Below are 21,304 nucleotides of genomic sequence, written 5' to 3' on the forward strand. Positions count from 1 at the left end.
TGCGGACCCTGGTAATGTGGACACAAGCTGAATCCGGAAATTTACTCCGTATATATTTTCCATGCCCCGCGCATATCCCAGTCCCCTCAACAAGCTGCGAACACAGCAACAAATGCAGAAGATCGAAGAAGACGAAGAACGCAAGTTACCCCTCTAAAACGAAAAACTGAAACATGTGCATATTTGTTATTAAAAAAACTATACTTTATTTGCAATACAGTACATGTAACAGGAAGTTCAAAACACAAAGTTACTAAAAATATTCTTATTTTGAACAATATTACTGTTTCTGAACATAGTTGGAAAGAGAGAAAGAAAAGAAAAAGAAAGTTTGTGTTTTTGTTTTTGTGTGTAATGTGCGTGTGTGAAGTTCCTGCTTGTGTTGTTTAGAAGAGGGGCGGTTCGGAAAGCATTGTGACGAATACTGTTTTCCTCGTTTTAAACAAATAGGTGTGTCTTATGTAACAATTGACGTTCGATACAAAGTTTAGAATATTCCATTCAAACGAATATTTTTACCACTTCAATGCACTTCATTGTAGGTCTTTTTATAAATAAAAAAATGCATAAATAGAAATACCGAAAACTGTCATCTTTGCTAGCTGATGGTTTTAAGGTCAAACTGAATCATTTACATTTACTAAGCTATGTTAGATACTGGTTGGCAAATTAAAGATATTTTGAGTAAGAGGGAAAATAGTATGGGTGATAGAGATAAAACAGTTGTGACGAACAGTGAAGATAAAATTACAATATTTAGACGGGGTATGTATTTATTCTGCATACTGGCATCCTCATTTGATATAGAAACCGTATGTGTTGATAAACCTTGCATAAACAGGGGCTGTATTTTTTTAAATTGGTTTTGATTTAAAGAACCAACACTTGTGCATTCATATTAATGTTTTAGTAGGAAAATAGCTTAACGCCGTGCATGGTACTTGAACAAACATTTTTTAATTCCCTGCTATTTTATATATATATATATATATATCTGTGTGTGAAGCTTGGAATATAATATGTCTTTGGATTTCGATTCCCTCTGAGCAATTTTTAATATTCGACTTAGAATAAAGCCCATTATGAACTACTAAACACTTTATTGACAAAAGTCGGTTGCAAAAATTTACAAACGAATTTTATTATGAAAGTACAGTTTTCTTTTTTTCCATAATAAAGTTAATTTTCAAATAAACTACAAAGACAAAATTCTGATTTTAGTTAGAATGCTTTAAAACACAAAATGTGCATTAAGAATGTAACTACTGTGAATTAAAACGAAGTCACTTTTACATTTTGGAATTTATTTGGTTGCAATATCCTTTCTTGTCCAACTTTCCCAGCAAAATTTATATTGATATGAAATAACATGAGTTCTGGAAAGTTTTTCTTGGATTTCACAATATCGCTCCGCAGGTTGTTTCAGGTGTTTGAGTGTTGGGTGTGTTGCAAACTGTATATGTCTGAACCTTTGGGTGATGTTGGTTGATAGCAGAGTCTCGAGAATATCATACTCACATCCTTCACAATTGATTGTTATAAGGTCGACATCGAAACAAGAAACCCCTAATCGAATTAAAAGCTCAGTGGTATTATATACACGAAGTAAACAAGAGTCTTTTTTATTATTTTCAATAAACACCGAGGTAGCATCTCCCCCATGTCCGACTACGTTGACAAAAAACTTATCATTTTTCTTTCCCAATCCAAAATCGTACAACACGACATTTGGATTCTTTTTAAACATAGTAATTAATGCCTTATACAATGTTTTAATTGGTTCCAATATGACATAAACACCAGGGTTGTAAGCCTTTATAATAGCCTCTGCATCTTCGCCCTTGTTTCCACCGATATCTAAAACAACACTTTCCGAGTTTAAGTATTTGTGATGCTTATGACGTATAAATTGAGTATCACCACTCCAAAATTGCCCACTTCCTTTAGCATGGTCAGTTTTAAAGTTATTGATGCATGATTGTTGTCTTTTGCTTTCTTCATCTGTAAGACGGTTGTCTGGTATTGGCCGAGTATCTTCACGGCATAAAGGTTCAATCCCCTTTTTAATTTTATGACTTTGCGGTACTTTAGGAAAAAGTGGTTTAACTTGCTCTAAAGTAGACCTCCGGATGTCTTCCTCGGTATCTCCACATTTCGTCAATATCTTTTGTGTTTGTTTTGTTTCCATTTTAAATTCTACGTTATTCGTTACAATATATTTTCTTTTTTTATCACTTCCTTCAGGCAATTTTTCATCAGAGGACTGGCTTCTGCTTGATACTTCGTTTTTATAACCATTGTGAATATTCCAATAATGTCCCAAAATTATAATTGCTATGACAATGCTGATAAATGACACCAATTTTGTTTTTGAGACATTACTATTCATCTTAAAACGATCTGCAAAAAAGGAAATATATGATTATGGTAAACTTTGTAAACTTAGAAATAAAGTATTTCTGTTAAATTTAAAGATTGACGCAATTTTAATCTGAATAGCATGCAGTATTCACTATAAATGACGGAAAAAACCTGTTACAGTATTGATACGAAGGATCAATACAAACCCAACAACTAAGGCATTTGAATATTTTTCGCCATTTGTCAAGATAAAAACGACAAGTACTTTGCTCGTTTGATAACAAAACCTATACAAAAGTATCAAAAAACTTCCTACTAAACCCTCAAAAATGAAATTAACGCGAGAGAGAGAGAGAGAGAGAGAGAGAGAGAGAGAGAGAGAGAGAGAGAGATGTATATTATATTTCAGTCATATAATATATTATAGAAATTGTCAACAATACACCCTTCCCACTTCGGATACTCCATTGAATTATATTCAAATTTTATAAACTCCATTGAACTCAAAATGCAAATTGTGTCCAAATAAATTAAACATTATCATTAATTAAGTGTAGTTTAGTGTAGTACCAGTGAACTGAATTGATCAAGAAGAATCTCTTATACAATCTAACGACTTCAATAGCGGTCAGTTCCAAAAATTACATTCAACTTTATCTTAGTATGTACTCTTTAAAGACAAAAATTCACATGTACATGTTTATATAAGAATTTTGTTTCGGTTTTTATAACAACAAAAACTATGCTTACATGCACTCTGAAAAGATCCCCTTATATTTTTACACTGTTCCACGTGCAGATAGTTTGATAAGAGTTTGCTCGTATCAGGCTAGGTTTTTAAATGAAGATATCTTTCTTTCTTAAAGTATGGAGACACTGTCGCGACACTTTCAGTAATATACAAATGCATGTGCAACTAATAAAATTTTCGACATGAAAGACACTTCAGCACAATTTGCATCTGCATAATTTAGTTGATCTTAGAGTTCTATCTTTTAAACAAAGGGCATGAAACATTGATGGTCATTAACTATTAATGTATCATTTGGATTGTATTTGACTTCAACAGCCATGTTTTCATTGAAAGACTGTTGATACTTTCAGAATGTTCACACTACAGGGAGTAAGATTGTAACTTGTTGTATTAAGACATGCGCCTCGTGCATACGTATATCGAAGGTTCATTTTGGCCTAAATTTTAACTGATGATGTATGTATCAATTCATTGTCCAAAAAAGTTTTACTTTTACTTTTAATGCTGGTGCTATTAACAAAAATATCTTTTAAATAATCAAAGTAACCTTTGTGAGACCAGTGGCAAACTACATGTAGTATGCGCTGGAAAGAAAGTACCGCTGTAAAATGTATCTTCTGAGTTGGATTTAAATTTGAAATTATTTTACATTATTTCTTGCTTCAATTTCAGACACTCGTGTATTTTATATAATTATGTAAATGTATGCTCATTAACTGGGACAACAACCGCACTTCACCGTAAAAAAAACCAAATAATGTTATTTTATGAATGCTAGTCAAATAATGTTATTTTATGAATGCTAGTCAAATAATGTTATTTTATGAATTCTACTCTTCAAAACTTAAATGGAATGATATTATCATATGGATATATATCATGATATGGTGGAGCAGTCGTTTCTTGAGAGAAGTCGTCGTCCAAAGGTTTTCTATTCGATAAATAATGAAAAAAGATCAAATCTTGGGTTTTTTTAATGTAAAAATGAAAAAGCAACATATGATGCAAAACCACTTTGGGAAAAACTATTGATTCATTTTATTACATAATCAGTCTGTTTGAATGGCATGATCAAAATTTTTATGATAAGGATTTAAAATAGCTCCTATGATGAAAAACATGATTTTACTTATTACATTGTGTTTGATGTGAAGCTTTTAATAACTTTTATTTTCATTAATGTACTTAATTAAAAGTTTGATATCATAAATGTATTTTTTTTAGTAAAACATTTGTCTGTCTGTGTGCAACACTTTTGTTTTCAAACAATCATATCCCAAAAAGCCTTTATGTATCAAAACTTTAAATGGTCTAGAAAAAACCGTTTTGATTTTGAAGTCAAAGGATATATATTTCCAACATTTTTTATATTCTGTTGTGGAAAAACCCTTGTTTTCGGGCGATATTTTAGAGTCCTCTCTCTCTCTCTCTCTCTCTCTCTCTCTCTCTCTCTCTCTCTCTCTCTCTCTCTCTCTCTCTCTCTCTCTCTCTCTCTCTCTCTCTCTCTGTGCAATGACATTTAATATCGTACTATTCTATAATCTAAAAAAAGATTGCTATTGATTTTGAAGGTTAAATGTCCAGGTCAGAAAATTCTATATATTTCATTAAATGGATTTTGGATCAAAACTTTCGTTCTCTTTAAGAGTTCAAAATAAAAATGTATCTTTGTCAATTAATGACTTCCTACTATGAATTAATAGTTTTGATTTGAAAGCAAAAGGATTAATTAAAGGAAACAAGAGAAAGTTAGAAACATAAACTATTTATGCAGATTCAGAGGACGACGTCTTTGCCTGAAGCAATGTACATGTCCGGTTGTGTAATTCTAGTTTTGTTGACAATGCATGAAGTATTTAGGGTATAAGTAAACCGCTTGAAATAGTTCTAAATAGCTAAGAATGTTTTGAGTAGAGGGTCGCTGAAAGGGTTAATATCGACGTTCGGTCATTTTATACTCTGATCAATTGTGAAAATGGTGTTCTATGTATTTCTTGATATTATTTACATTTTTCCTTCCGTTATTTAGAAAATTCTGATGGATAACATTATTTTGTCCACGTAATAGATTTACTGACAAAGCTCCGTTAACAGTATAACAAAATAGCCTTAAATAAGGCATTCATACATGTACATGTACTTTTATGAGAAACCATCGATGTTCAAGCTGTTGCAATTGTTTAATAACGAAAATTTTAGATATGTGTAACCTCGGCAAATACATTTACTATTCTTTGAAATTAAGAAACGATATACTAGAAAGCGATTGCAAGGCGTCACGTGACCGCTTCATGTGACGTCTAAAAAAAAAGAATTGTTTATTGTAACCATTTCCGGAAAACGTCGCGAGCATGTTCGAGTTTAGAAAGTAATGGCAGACGTCAACAAGTTAAACTTCTGACCAGCCAAGAGTGAAAGGGAAATTTGTTAAAAAAAGGTACAGCAAGCAGATCAAACCGTTTAAAATATTTATACAGTTAATTATGACCTGAGTAAAACCAGAGGAACAGAGGACTCGTATTCACGCGAAGTAGACGATTGCTACAATTATTCACAAACAGCTGACCATGATGTTTATTACGATGCGAACATCGTGCTTGTGGAGACAGTGGCAGAAGACAGTGATATTTCATGGAGGGACGGCAGGAGGATAGTTGGACTGAAGCATATGGCTGACCAGGCCCCGGGGCCATAAAACTTAGATGAGCTTACTTTTGATCTAAGTCTCACTTTTACAAAAGGAACATATGGTGGAAAAGTGAGACTGAGATCAAAAGTGAGCTCGTCTAAGTTTTATGGCCCCGGGGCCAGATGTTTTGTGTTAAGTGTTCTCACCCCCTTCACCTGTCTCATATCGTAGACGAAAAGATCAGTGGCCTAGGAAGCTTCTTACATATTCAGTGCCCAAGTCCCCAGTGTCTTTATATTAACACCGTAACCACCGGCAAAAGAAACGAGAAGGGTGTATTTGACATAAATATAATAAAGCCACGATAGGTAAGTTCAATAAATTACAATCTCAACTGTATGTAAAACCATCCATGCAACCTATGAAGTCAGACACTGCTAAATTTATAAATGAAAATCCGATGTATTGAAATGTTTACAATACATATCAAATTTCAGTTAATGAATTATCACTCAGTCATGAACATATGAATGTAAAAAAGATAAAAAAAAAAAAAAAAAACAACAACCAATCAATTCAAACTCTATTAGCCATGCTTTGTATCACTGTGTAATGACACCCCCTCCTTCGCATGGCAGACACATATACAATCTGGGTATATCCCTCTAACTATTTTTAGACATGGTAGGACACAAAGTAGTGCCTTTAAGCAAAATAGTCCCTATACTTGCAGAGTGTTTATTCATTTATTGGGACATTTTAAATCAGAATGCTTGACACATGCCAGAAAAGAGGATTTGCAATTTTAAAAACATGTGTCAAAATTAAATTATCATTTGAAGAAAAGAATTGAAATTGTTTGATGTACACCCTTTCCAAAACTGAGAAATTCTTAACTTTTGCTTTCATTTTCAGAGTTTTTCAATACAGACGCATTTTGCCGGAAAACGAATCTGACTTCAAACCACGAAATTTTAACAGGAAAGAGACAATTTGATGAGCTGTCATTCAAGAGGTCCCTCGTTGCTGAATGAAAATTAGGGCCGGAGCTATGAACCATAACGTTAAAATTACCGCCTATGGAAAATGCATTAGTGGACTATCCCCATCTGGAGCAATACATGTAAATGACAAAAACTGCAGAACCTTTTTTATTGGCATTCAAGCAAGATTCATTTGGTCTGAGGAATTATTTTTTTTAAACATAAAACACAGCAAAGATTCATATATATATTATAATAATTATTGGTATATACATGTATAACATTTATATATCACAGAATGAATGTGTGCAATCCATTTGACTTGTTTGAAAGATATATACATCACTGTTGGGGATCTTGCATCTTATTAGTTGGCACACATATTTGCTGGCAAGGGGGTCAGGCCATTGATATTAATATTTGTTTTTTCATCTAAACTTCCTTAATAAACTATAAGGCTAATTTTAGGACCAAATTTTTTATAAATATATTTGTTCTCATAAATATGATTAATATCAGTTATAAGATATTTCACAAGCTCTTCTTTTTTTAGCCATGATTCACTCTGGAATGGGGCCAACCCACTTGCAGAATGTTTTAGCTGCATGCAACATCCCACCACCAAACCAATCAACAATAATAAGGCCGATCTTCGCTAGCCAAGAGGAGCAGAGTGGATCGTAAACACTTGGCTAGCGAAGATGAATAATGCGAGAAAAGGAAATGTCCAAATCCCTATTAAGTCAGGTAAAAAACAATTGATTTAGATTGTATAATTTTGGATTTTTTTTTATTGATAAATCCTAGAATTATATAAATACTAGCAGTCACAGTGGTTTCTTAAATATTTGCTGAATACAAATTTTCGTGGATTTCATTGTTAAGTTTATCCATGAAATTAAATGTGATTTTCACTTTATCCATTAAAAATTGTAGCTGCAGGTCTGTACTCCCGGTCTGAAAAAAATCAAATGGCTGACCTTGGAGGTCGTCCATACAAATTTTTCAAACAAGGAGCCACAGACCTGAAGCTACGAAAAATTTAAATTGATACCCTTGAATATTAATGAAACCACAATTGCTGTGAATCTAATAGGTAATTATATGATAATGACTTTGGTTGGTTTTCCCTTGAGAGAACATTTTTTTCTAATCATATAGCCCTAGGTCTATCCATTTGAGTATTATAATCTTTATTCTGCCAAAATTAATAATATATTTCAACTTTAAGTGTTGTAGGTATGGAAAATCTAAATTAATTGTTTGATAAACATACAAATTTGTTAACTCAAAAAATACTTTTTGATAAATATATGCATTCTAGCAGGTAAAAAAAATTATCTTTCAGTTTTTTTTTATAGGACATAATTTAACCATATTATTTACGTTTTAAGGCAAACAGTCGTGTGATAGAGCGAGAGATAAAGAGAAAAACAGCACAGAGAGCACCAGCATGGAAGCAAGCTTTGACGCAGCATGGCAGACACGTGGATCTGGATGCCAGTATAACAGTAATACAGGTAATATGATATTCAACTTAATTAACAGAAATTATGTTATTATGTGTTTTGTATTTATGTGCTCATTATCTTTTTTCTTTTATCTTATAAACCAGTGGTATACTCTCTCTCTCTCTCTCTCTCTCTCTCTCTCTCTCTCTCTCTCTCTCCCAAACCAAATTATATATGAAAACAAGTATATAGCTGTTTATGAATTTTGGTTTAGTTTTTAAATTATCTTTTTATCATTTTACAGGCCATAGTAGCATGATTGAACCAAATACAGATAAAGTGATAGACTTTGATTATCGAACCCGGTTGTGCAGCATTTGTACTCATCATTTTTCGAGAAGAGAGACAGTTCCACCTCATGTCTGTAACAGTAATTGGGAAGGTAAGTAGGCTAGATATTTATTATTTTTAATTTAAGTTATTGCATGTTCATATCAATATATAGGATATACTTGATATGTGTTTTAATTCTAGATGTTTAAATCTAATTAATATTATACAAATACAAGTATGTATGTATGATTTACAATTTTGCACATTTATAGGAATACAAAGTCTTTCATGCAATGGTTTACAATATAGATTTTAAACTGTACGGTCAAAATAAATTTTTCCACAATTGCATGATTTTTAGGTGTAAAATTTTCTTGAGATATTCAATTTAATTTAATTGCCTCTAAACGGGCTAGCTTGGGTATATACCTGAACTAAGGATTTTATTTCTTTTTAATTAGTGTTCAGTGAGTAACACAGGGCTGACTTTTTTTTTACAATAGTTTCAAGTAAGGCAATGGAGTCAGACATGGCAGCAAGTATGTTGAGAGGGCTAAAGGACGATGGGTTTGAGATCAGTGCCATTCATGCAGACAATGATTCCACTACTGCAGCAAGACTGAAAGCAGAATTCCAAAGTTTGGAAAAAAGATGTGATAAAAATCATTTGAAGAAAAACATAACCAAACAATTATACAGTCTCTCTGACTAGACATCCAGTATTGTCAGACCAATGATTTATTATATGTATTTTAGGGAAAGATTAATTTAACCTACATTGAATTTGTAAATAAAGGATAGGAGTCATGTCTAATGGTATAAATTAACTCTGTGGTCATAAAAATTAAAGCAAACTCGCCAAAAATCTTGTGAAATTTGATGAATTAAGAGTTTATTATAACATGAATTTATTGCATTTCCCTCTTTGAATCTTCATTTATTTTGATTGTCAACATCATGTATTGGTTCATGAGCAAAATGCATTAAAAAGTCTGAAAATGGGGGGGGGGGGGGGTTACAAGTATTGTGACGTAGTGTAGAAAGTAACTCGAATACCCCACTTGATATTTTGTATTTATGTTACTACAGGTATGTTTTATAACATTTATTAAAATTAAGGAGTTTGATTGGTTATTAAATTTTTGAGGATCAAAAAACATGCCTCCAGACTATGAAATTGTGTTCAAATTATGATGAGTTCATATTATACAAGGCAGTGGCATTGTTATTTGTATGATTAATTTTGAATGAAAGTTATATTTCTATTTACTATGAATGGTATTAAAAAATAATTGATGGTTATTGTTTGTTTTTGTAATTCATAATTTTTTTACTTGGCGTATTTAATCAAAACCCAATTAAAATGAAAAACTGGAAAAAATGTGGTTGCTATGGCAACCATACCGCCCTTAAATCAACGATAATTATAGTTGAAATTTTCTCAAAATGTAACTACTAATATAAGGTATAATATATATAAAAAGGAGAAAAATTGATTGGATAGAATTTTTTCAAGGACCCTTGCAATCACATCCTTAGCTTAATATGTTTTTTTTTTATTCTTTTCGCCTTTCCTTATGTCAATTTTTCCTATGTATGTATGTACAATGTAATAGGGTCTCCTGTAAAACACCCACTTCTGTACTTTACTATGTTTAATTTGTCTGATGTGCTGCAAAAAGCTGAAAGAAATAAAGAATGAAAGTAAGAAAATACGGCATTCGTTCATGTACAATATAACTTTAACAAATTGGAATCATTAGTTTAACATTCTGGAGAATGAATTAACAATTATAACAATAGCACCCGCAAGTAATCCCCCTGCTAAGTTTAAAGAAATTAATTAGAATCACGATAATCGACAATCATTGCAGTAATTGATGCAATAACAATTTCCAGTGATTTTTAAATCGTTTGTTAAGATATTTGGCATTTTCAAGTAATTTTTGCAGTTTATCTGTCAGAAAACCTTGAGAACATATTGAACTTTAATAAACAAATTTACTTAGCGAAGATAAAATGTGTCTTAGATTTATTATTGACACAGTTTAATTTTTTCTATGCATTATAATTTTCATGTGAAAAACGTTTTGTTATTTTTGTTATTTTATTTTTTAATTTTGCAAAAGTATGTCAGCACTTATACAGACTTCGTCTGCAGGTAGACAAGACGTCTCGTAATTCTAATAAAACACTACATTTGAAAATCAATTCAAACAACTCTGACTCAATAATTGATTATACATTCGTGTTTATCTTCGCTTTTTTATCTTTGGTAGCCCATGGCTACAATATTTATGACGGTGATATCGATAAATTGTCTCGACAAGGCTTGATGTTAATGTCGGGTTGTAGGGTACCTAGTGACAGTAAAGCATGACAACATTTGCATTAACTGCTACCAGGTAAATTCAAAATTACAACATGACAATCACAACACATTGTTTGTAGTGCAGCTTAGCTTTTGGTTTAAATCACTGTTAAACAGCTGCAAATATATTATGCTTCATATTCTTAATTATTAATTTTTTTATGTCCAAATTAAAATGAGTTACTTCTTTATTTCAAAGTATAAAAATGTTGTTGCAATTGAATGAAAATTCATTTTGATGTCATTCAATTGTGAACACGCATTGCTGAACAATGTCATTGATAACAAAACAATTAAAGTTATTATTATTATTACCGAAACAATTATTTTAAAAAAATATATAGAAAAAGAAAGAAAACTTATCCATGCATAAATGATTTATTTCACAAATTAATATTTAATAATATCACGACATAAATACCCGAGGTAGAACCATTTGTTTTTTGTAGATGACATACAGTTTTCATATTTATACGTCTGAAGCTCTACATTTGGATTTAAAGAGCTCCTGCCTTCGTCCGTGTACATTGCATATATGATTTGTTGGTCAGTATTCATTATTTTTTGTTTTAAGAAATAGTTAACAGCTTTTTGATAAAGACTTTCAAATTTAATAAAAATGTCTCTTGTTCCTATTAACATTCCACCTCCTACCCAAACCAGATTTTTTTTAAATATATCACTTGCTGTTGTGTTTTGCTGCTTCATGGAAATTTCGTTAGAACCTAATCTGCTTTCATCAAAACCTGGAGGCGGTATGAGCCGAAAATACCGTTTGTCATCCACAATGTCTCTGAAATATCCAACATCAAGCCACGAATACAACGGTGTCTTGAAAGGGTTTTTTTGAACTGCGTCTAACATCACAGCAAATTTCATATGTTGAGAAGCTGAGTATTCGGGAACAAATGTATTTGGATAAAATTTAGGATAATTTGGCTGATCAAATACAGCTTTAATTTGTTCTGTTAGTTGAAAGGGCCAAAACTTTGTTCTGTTAACACAGTATATCATTGTTTTGTTTGTAAATTTTGATCTGTAGTTTTCCATATTGGATTGAAAAACACTTGAATCTGTATACACAATCACAGGGTTTAATATCATTTCAAAAACTGATGCCCACTTTTCATAATGATGCCTTGTATGCTGCTTTTTTTTTCCTTTTCGAAACGTTCCAAGGTCCCAATATGCTGTCACTATTGTTATATTCTCATGCACATTACTAAAAAAAGAATCGGGTAGTTCTCTAAGTGCAAATAATTTGGAAAGTTGGTTTTTCTGAAAATGACAGAAAATTATTGACAAGGTTAGCAAAATCATTCTTTATGCATTTGTATAGAATGATATTCAAGTATCAACCATGAACATTTTAAAAATGTAAATGATTTATATATCTATGAATCTCAAGGCTAAGGATTTATTAATAAAAGAATTGAAATGCTGCATGTTGTTTAAATAACTTTTAAATGTGATTATATATTTAAGTCGAAAATTTATTGAATTAAATACATTATATCAGATACGCGTTATATATAGATAGTACTTGCCTGCTCTCTAAGGAATTCTTGGAATATTGTGCCATTGTATGAAGCCATTAAACAGAACATCGTTATGACGGTGCCAAAGAAGATCAAACATTTTTTATAGTTCCCTCGTATATTCATGTCAGGAAGAAATATTCTGTAATAAAAATCTGATCACCAAATGTTGCTTGTCGGCCAATAATTTTTTTTTAAACTTAATTGATATGCATCGGTAATAATTTGACTTTTGACACGGTAGATTAATTTGAATTTTGTTATGTTATATATCTGATTCAATTCTTTAATGTCCTATCCCTCCCTTTTTACATGTAAATTGCCGCCCGGACGTTTACAAAACAGAAAACAGGGACTGTTAATTGGAACACGTAGGACAAACGAAAGAAAACATATTCTTATTTACATGTACTTGTTTGTGAAAAATTAAACGCTTTGTCGCTAGTTTTTCTCTGGATTACTACTTTTTAGATTATACATGTATGTATCAATCGGTCACTTCTTTTTTTTTAATTGTAAATTTGTTATAAAGTCCTTTATTGTGCTATACAAATAATGTAAGATACTGTAAATCTGCTCCTCGCGATAAAAAAAATGCTAGCGTACGCCTTAAAGTAGTATTTGTAAAATGTTTAAATAATTCAGCCAAAAATTTATTTGTTCACCATGAATTAAATTTTACATATTTGAAACTGAAAGTCTGACAACCCAAACAATTCCCCCAAAGTCGATTTCACATCAATAGAGGCGATTTCGGTTGGACACGGACTGTTTTATTTTTTTTAAAAATAAAAATCAATATCCCTACTTTTGTTTTAACACGAGAAAATATGAATTCTTTATTGTTGTGTTCGGAAGTTGGTAAAACTGTCCTATATATGTTCATTTTCAAACCACTTCAATCTGAATGACATGTTTTGACTTGATCGACCTTCGTGTGTTTACAATATCTTATATGAATACATTTTTTTAAAATATTCTTTTTGCAATGAAAACAGGAGTATTGCAAAATTTGTTTTCAATTCACAATTCAACTAACATGTTAGAAATACCAAAATTTATAAGGCAAAATACACAAAATACCAAAATTTAAATAGCAAAATATTTGGACTTTTCTTTACTAAAAATAGTTTATAGCTTAATATATTATGTTTTAAAATTGGTAGATCTGATGGTTAATTACAGTTTATTTAATATTTGCTCTAAAATTAAAATGGTGTTTGAATTTCATGAAAATACACATATACCATCTTGAATATGTATGTATAAAAATTACCAAGTAAGCCACTTTTATCTTGTTTCAAAAAATAATCATGACTTCAAAATTTTAGCACATTTCTAAGATTTAGTAAAAAATTATGAAAAATGGCACATTTTCTTGTAGTTTTGTGAAGAGGAAAATGTGTCCGTAGCCTACAACGAAATTAATATATTTTATGTGATATTACACGATAAAGTTATAATGTGAGTTTCGTTGTGGGCGACAGCCGCGGACATACAACTGTAGTTATCTATTGAAAAAACAAACCGCTGAAGAATTGGTATCATCTGCTTAGTTTATAAAAATTACGGGAAAATACACTATTTATGACGACACATATTACTCTTATAAAAGTTTTATCAGGTAATTCTTTATAGATTATACCTTATGGTATTTTTTTTTAATAAATTAATGTTATATTTCAATTTCGTTTTATTTCTATTTGTATGCAAAGTTTTGGAAAAATGGCGTTGCTATTATTTTCTCATTTGCGTTATAATTTGATTTCTCAAACATTTTGTAACAAACTTAACGTATGCTCTTGCGTTCATTATAATTGGCATATGAAGCCAAAATTAAGGCAAGATTTTTAAAACTTTGACTTAAATATTACTACATGTTTTCAACTTCATAGTGTATTAAAATCATTATCACTTTATAGTTCAAACTAAATATTTGCAGGATTTCTTCAACTTATCAATTTTCATATCAAATTCTGGTAACATTTTCAGGAAAATTATCATTTCTGTTTGGAAAATGACATGTGACATGGGTCACAAATAGAATAAATTAACATTTCAAGTCTCCACCTTTAAAAGAAAATGGTTTTGTTAATGGCATTACTTGTATTTCAGGTGCCAACCTCCTTAAAAATCTTTTTTAACGGCAAACACTGTTTTAAATGAATAAAATAAAAATAAAAAAAATTTCAGTTAACAAATACTAACCATTTTAGCAAATTCAAACTGAATTGTTTCGAAAAAACATGATACTAGCCGCGATTGCAATGGTTAAGAGACTTGTGTGATGAATGTATTTCCATGCACATAATACCGCTCCCTAAGGTTCACGTATTTCAACTTCAAATATATTAAAAATAGCACAATGAGACAAGATTTATGAACGCTAGATTAATATCTAAACTGCTTGTTAGATATTGAAAAATCTTCTAACAGGAAATTTTCAGACGGAAAATTGGATAAAGACACTGTCGTTATTTTCATAATAGAGAAAAAAATCAAAAAGAAAGAGAAATAGAAGATGGATTAAAAAGTTTTTTGTAATCAATATTTGATAAATTTGTTTGCTCATCGATAACTATAAAGTGCTTAAAGTAATGTTAACAGAAATCATATAACTGAATAAATATTATTATAAACCTATTCGTTGTGCAAGCACATAGCATCGGTGGGGGGGGGGGGGGGGTGGGGGTCCCGTCACTGTGTCTCGCAGCAAACATTTTTCTTAAATAGTGAGTTAACATGGAGTTGCCACCCCCCCCCCCCCCCCCCCCCGTCGACTATTTGGCGAGCATGTAAAGAATTGATGTGAATTGAAGTGAAAGGAAGAAAATAAACAGTAAAATTGAAAATTAAAGTTATATGCACAGGAAATTTTTATTTAGAACGAGACATGATTAATTTGAAATAAAAAATATGAAAATATAATAATTTTGTATAAAAAGGAATAAAAAGGTACACATTTTTATTATATTTAGCCAAATACTGAAATAAGAATTACGGATGTTTTCGGATGTTTTAATTTAAAACTACTAGATTACTAATTTCTATGCAGTCACTCTGGCAAACCGAAAATGAAACAGTGTTTGGACCTAAGCACAAATCATCACCGCTAACAAGTCTTAGTTGTTAAATATGATAGAAAAATTCGATGTAATGTATGCTGAAGCATTGATTTTTCAAGGAAACTTATCTATAAACACTTTGAAAATAGTAAGACTTTATATAATACAAACAATTTAGATATTTATGTAGTCCAATATATTCCTACGCCAGAGTTTAATAAAGTCTCGTTCAACTAGACGTTCGGCTGTCTCCGTAAATGCTTGTCGGAGATTAACGGAGACAGCTGAGCGTCTGGTTGAACGAGACTGGAGTTCAATATCAATAGTGCTTGGATCCATACAATTTTTAGAATTGTTTCGATTACTAATACATAGTTTGAAATCTATCTTAAAATATTACACAACATGATTCATATGGGGTTTCTCTAAATTCTTGTCTGAAAAGTCTAATTAAAATTCATATTATAAAAAAGTGCGTAATTTAAATACAGACTAGAAACTAATTGCCACACAAGATAAGTTGATTTTAAAATAAATGATAATCTATAAAATCAACTCCCGTCAGTACTTTAGTACTTTGATTTAGAAGTGCGATGACAAACCAGACAACCATGGTTGCACGCAATATGTTATCTTTCAAAGGGCTGGAATTTCCCGTGAATGCTATCAGCTTTGCGATATGACATGGGAGAGTTGACCCAATAAGATCGTTGCCATGTTTGCAGTTCCGTGCATTACAATGCCTTTAGACTGTTGGCGTATTAGTAATGAATGTATTAAAAGGTATATATAATATATTTTTAGAATAAGTATTGGTTAATTATAATAACTGAATAATATCTACACTTTTCATTTTTTACAAAGACATCATATATATAATAAATTCATTAAGCAAATAATAGCTCTTAAACATACATTAGTTTCCTAATGTATTTTTCTGTATGACTAGATTTCGTTAAAAGGATAAGGTAATCCCTACAAAATCGATCAAGAGAAGTTTCAAATTCATTGATAATGACATGCAACTATTGGTTGTACTTACTTCGCAGAAAGGCCCAATTTATTCGAATAGTCCTGTTAATTTTATCACAAGTCACATATCTCGGATCAATCGATATTGTTAACACTCCATGGAACAAATTCAAGAACCGGCGACGTTATTTATTGTAAAACAATATTACTATTTGGGTATAAATTTTTGGAATTTTGTTTTTGATCTCATCGAAATTGCGCTTTATCAAAAAAAAAAAAAAAAGGGTGTCCCCTAAAGTGGCCTTAATTTCTTATCAGTGCATGAGTCAGATATTTTTCCGGACACAAGTTGTGACGGTAAACATAAGAGCAGAACTGTCCTCCTCTCCGATAAGGTTTTGTTTGCACAGTTGGGACGTATTCATGATCAGTGACACTCTTTATTAAGTTAATCAGTACATGGAAGTTTATTAACTTTAACACTTAACTTTGGTTTTCATGTAAATCTTTCAATTAGAAAAAAACCCCTTAAATTAAAATCGATAAAATTAGATATGACGTTGCCTGAATTAAAAAATCTTTTAAATGTTATTAAAATTTGAGTTCTCTGTTTCCGGAAATTGTAATTGTGTTTGAAACATTAATATCAATTAATTCAAAATATTTTTTCATTCTACGCATTGCCTCTTCATCCGTTCTAATTTCTCTATTAGAAGGTTCTCCATCCCTCTTTATAATCAACATAACTTGCCTACGTCACAATACGACGCGCGTGCGAAACGTATTTAAAATCCGCTTGACGTTACGTTTAAACTTTGTAATATGTTTTACGGTGTGACCGTTGGGGCGAGCGCAGAAAAAAACTACACATCTCTCATCATTGTTAAACTGCAACCCATGGACTTGGCCCAACCAGGAAACTTTGGCTTTAAATACAAAGCTGTTTGAGGTTTTTTTTAACGTAAATACAATCATGATTTATCATTCCTTTTAATTTTGACAATGATCATATTAAATTCAGTAAACAATAAATTGTGTGTCTGTGTTATTTCTCATTTTGTTCCTTGTTGTTATCTGTGTTTTAATTATTTTCCTCTGACACATCAATTCTGTTTTTATTTTTTTTTTACTCTATGTACGCTATATCTGTGTGTTTAGACATGTGCCCTCCCATTTTTTTAGTGTGTGATATCCAATATTATTTAAAGGTTTGGCAACATATGCAGCTAACAAATACTTGTAGATATTTTACCTGTTTATTTTTTTCTTTTTTGTTTTATTTATTTGTTACAAAATGACGTGGCTGCACGTAGTTCTAATAATAATCAAACTTTTTTGGAATACATTTTTGTCACCTACCTAACGTAACGTTATGCATATATGATTAGATCAATATGACAGTAAATTAAGCATGGAATTCGCATGTATATTAAGTAAGCAAAAAAAAAAAAAAAAATCAGAACAAAACTAATCAGCCGAAGAGTTGCCGTTAACATTGAGTACTTACTACAAGTTACACCCAGCACAGATGATTGATCCACCTCTAAATGTATTATGCGAGATCACTGTGACGTCGTACTTAACTTTCTTTTGCACTCGTTAATTGTCGGATAAATTCGGGGAAGGAAATGACGTCATATGTCAGCAAAAATTGATAAGTACAATTTATTTCGTAAGCTATGTTGTTTACTATAGTGGTTTTAAAGGATTTTTTATTGTTAAAAGAAATAGATGTATTCGATTTAGAGGTAAGGATTTTCCTTAGAAAAGCTTCCTGTTCCACCATGTTGCTATGTACCGCAAAGGATTATTGGGATACGTAGAACTATTTCACGCGGGTCCACAAAATTTTCTTTGAACTATGTGCAGATTTCAACTCGAATTTCCTCCGTTCGTACACGTTATCTATGGAGCTCGCTACGCGAGCGGCGCTTCGCGCCGCCTCGCTGCGCTCGCTAATATTTAACATATTTTAAATAATAAATGGTCCTTAATATGTTTTACGGTGTGACCGTTGGGGCGAGCGCAGAAGGAGCCACACATCTGTCATCATTGTTAAATGCAACCCGTGGACTTTTAAAACCAAACCAAAAAACTTTGACTTTGTCTCGAATTCGAAACGTTTACCACCGCAAGGAACCGGAAGATATCAAACTTTAATTCCAATGGTCCTTTCCTAGGCTTAAATACACTTAAACAAAAAACTACCACTGAGCATTAATAAAATGTTAAACAGACTTATTAAAATATTTTGATAAACACAAAGCCGGTTTTTTTTTTATCTCTTCTTTACCTTTTAATAATGATCATTAAAATCAGTAAATTGTGTGTCTGTGTTATATCTCATTGTGTTCCTTGTTGTTACCGGTGTTTTAATTATTTTCCTCTGAGACATCAATTTTGTTTTTAATCTTTTTAATTTTTTGTACGCTATATAAGCGTTGTAGACATATGTGCCCTCCCCCTTTTTTAGTGTGTGATATCCAATATTATTGAAAGGTTTGACCACATATGCAACTATAACAAATACATGTTGATATTTTAACAGTTTATTTTTTTTCTTTTATTCATTCATTACAAAATGACGTGGCTACACGTAGATCTAATAACGATTAGACTTTTCTTTTTTAATAATTTTTGTCACCTACCTAACGTATAACAATGATTGGATCAATATGACAATAAATTTAGCATGGAACTTGCATGTGTATTTACTGAGCAAAAAAAAAATCATCAAAACAAAACTAATCAGCCACCGTTAATAGCGAGCATAGTATCAGTATTAACGGTGACTCCCTACTGAGTACTTCCTGTACACGTTACATTCAGTACAGATGTTTGATCCACCTCTAAATGTATCGCGGGAATATAAAACGCGAGATCACTGTGACGTCATACTTAACTTTTTGCGCTCGACAGTTTTCGTAAATTGTCGGACAAATTCGGGGAAAGAAATGACGTCATAGGTACAGTTTTTTACGTAAGCATATGTGTTGTTTACTTTAATGTTTTTAAAAGGATTTTTTATTGTTAAATGAAAATGATGTTTGCGATTTACAGGTAAGAATTTTCCTTAGAAACGATTCCTGATCAGCCACGTTGCTATGCACCGCAAAGGATCACTGGGATAGTAGAACGTTTTCACGTGGCCTCATAAAATTTTCTTTGAACAATGTGCAGATTTCAACTCGAATTTCCTCCGTTCGTACACGTTGTCTATGGAGCTATATATATATATATATATAGTATAACATACCTTGGAACAGTTTACGCTTTTTTATAAACCTCTTCGCGATTTATAAAGCGTCAACTGCCCCAAGTTATGTTTCATCGTATAATATAGGTCGAAATTAAATTCATTCCTTAAATAATAAAATGATATACTCTCTACATTATACTTTCATGTTAAATAATAAAATCTGATTGTTTAAGACGCAGTTTATTGCTAGCGCTCGCTCTCGAGCGCTAGCATCTACGTTAGTCTTTTTCACTGGAATACACATGCTCGACTCCATAGTAGGGGATTCTCGGAATACTGACTACTACTGTAGACTATCATCTTCACATGAAGTTTTTTGTTTATTGATATTGAATGTCAAAAAGTTACAGTATCTTAAGTCTTATAATACAAAGTTATTCTAGATATTAAAATAAATAGCTAGCTTTATCTTCAATTTCCGACAGGCTCGGAAAACAACCTCGGATATATGTTTTCCGAGCATGCCGGAAAGACCCGAGAAGATACGATTGTTACAAAACAGCGCTAGCTCATCAATCCTTTTTAAAAGATAAGCTTGTATGCCGTTCTATTACCTTCAGCGTTAGCAACACACTTGGCAACGGATAACACAACGAATTGTTATATGCGCTTAAATTATGCGCGTACGGTTGGCCTTAGAATTCACGTGCATATGTTGTATATGTAAGAGTCCAAGGCATTCATTCTCATTCATAGCAGTTTCTTTTAAAAAATAAAATCAACAGCTGTTATTTTTAATAATAACAGTTCCCGAAACAGTATTCTATTGAGATACATGTATGTTTGTTGATAAGTATAAAATAAAGTCATCATCGAAGTTTTGCGTACTGCAAACAAAAAGTCGAGAGGGGTGGGGGAGGGGGTTCATTGGTTACAGATCTAATTAATTAAAGTTTATTTTAGACAAATTACATTTGTCAGGTAAACAACATGATGCAGTCACTGTATGACCGGGTCCTGTTATATTCAATCTGTTATTGGCGACCGGCAAGAGCAATTGAGCTTAAAATTTTCAACACAAATGTGTTGTTTGGTTTATTATCATTTTTTTTTTTGTTTAATGCCAGCTTTTATTTACAAGCTAGCCACTTTGTTATTGGCTGAAACAATATAGGTCATTACTTTAGTTTGTCTGTGAAATTAACTATTATGAAAGCGGGCCTGCATCAACAGCGTAGTACAAGCGTGCTGGAGTGTATCCACATCTCCCTAAAATTTCCCTTTAAAACACGCGCGCGCATATATATTATGAGGCGGCCACCAGATAAATTATGGGGCGGTCGCCAAATAACTATGTGGTGGCCGCCAGAAAATTAACTGGCGGCAGCCAGATAAAATATTTTTCGGTTTTCGGCTTTCATAGATTTTAGTATTTTAAATAAAAGTATAATAATTCTATATTATTATACTCTCATGTTAAGTACTGAAATCTGATTGGTTAAGACACAGTTAATAATACGGTTCGCCGAAGAAATCACGTCTCTTAAGAAGTCAGATATGCGTATCAAAAATTTCAAATAAATATTAAGAATAAAAGAAGTAAAGTGGTCTTAAAAATTAATACATTCAGTATAATGCTCTTGCACTT

The 21,304-nt window shown here is 31.7% G+C and overlaps 2 protein-coding genes across 5 annotated transcripts; one reads left to right on the forward strand and one right to left on the reverse strand.

Annotated features, from left to right (window-relative positions):
• Nucleotides 1-1,121: 1,121 nt before the first annotated feature.
• On the reverse strand, nt 1,122-16,783 carry LOC128188475 (uncharacterized). Of its 4 annotated transcripts, none has more exons than XM_052859556.1 (3): nt 16,528-16,783; nt 12,430-12,562; nt 11,242-12,160 (listed from the first exon to the last, which is right to left on the reverse strand). In XM_052859556.1, exons 2-3 carry the CDS (start codon nt 12,544-12,546, stop codon nt 11,273-11,275), a joined length of 1,005 nt encoding a protein of 334 aa, XP_052715516.1. In that variant the 5' UTR covers nt 12,547-12,562; nt 16,528-16,783; the 3' UTR covers nt 11,242-11,272. The 4 variants fall into 4 exon arrangements, with proteins under 4 accessions (XP_052715514.1, XP_052715515.1, XP_052715516.1 ...); XM_052859557.1 differs by having other exon boundaries at nt 12,430-12,575; XM_052859554.1 differs by lacking the exons at nt 11,242-12,160; nt 12,430-12,562 and adding an exon at nt 1,122-2,400 and having other exon boundaries at nt 16,528-16,758.
• Nucleotides 6,293-9,520, forward strand: LOC128188485 (uncharacterized). The gene is made up of 5 exons (XM_052859569.1): nt 6,293-6,867; nt 7,281-7,474; nt 8,122-8,247; nt 8,483-8,620; nt 9,015-9,520. The coding sequence occupies exons 2-5, from the start codon at nt 7,429-7,431 to the stop codon at nt 9,221-9,223; spliced, it is 519 nt and encodes a 172-aa protein (XP_052715529.1). The 5' UTR covers nt 6,293-6,867; nt 7,281-7,428; the 3' UTR covers nt 9,224-9,520.
• Nucleotides 16,784-21,304: the final 4,521 nt, after the last annotated feature.

This window comes from Crassostrea angulata, chromosome 6, assembly GCF_025612915.1.
Source record: "Crassostrea angulata isolate pt1a10 chromosome 6, ASM2561291v2, whole genome shotgun sequence".
Taxonomy (NCBI): Eukaryota; Metazoa; Mollusca; class Bivalvia; order Ostreida; family Ostreidae; genus Magallana; species Magallana angulata.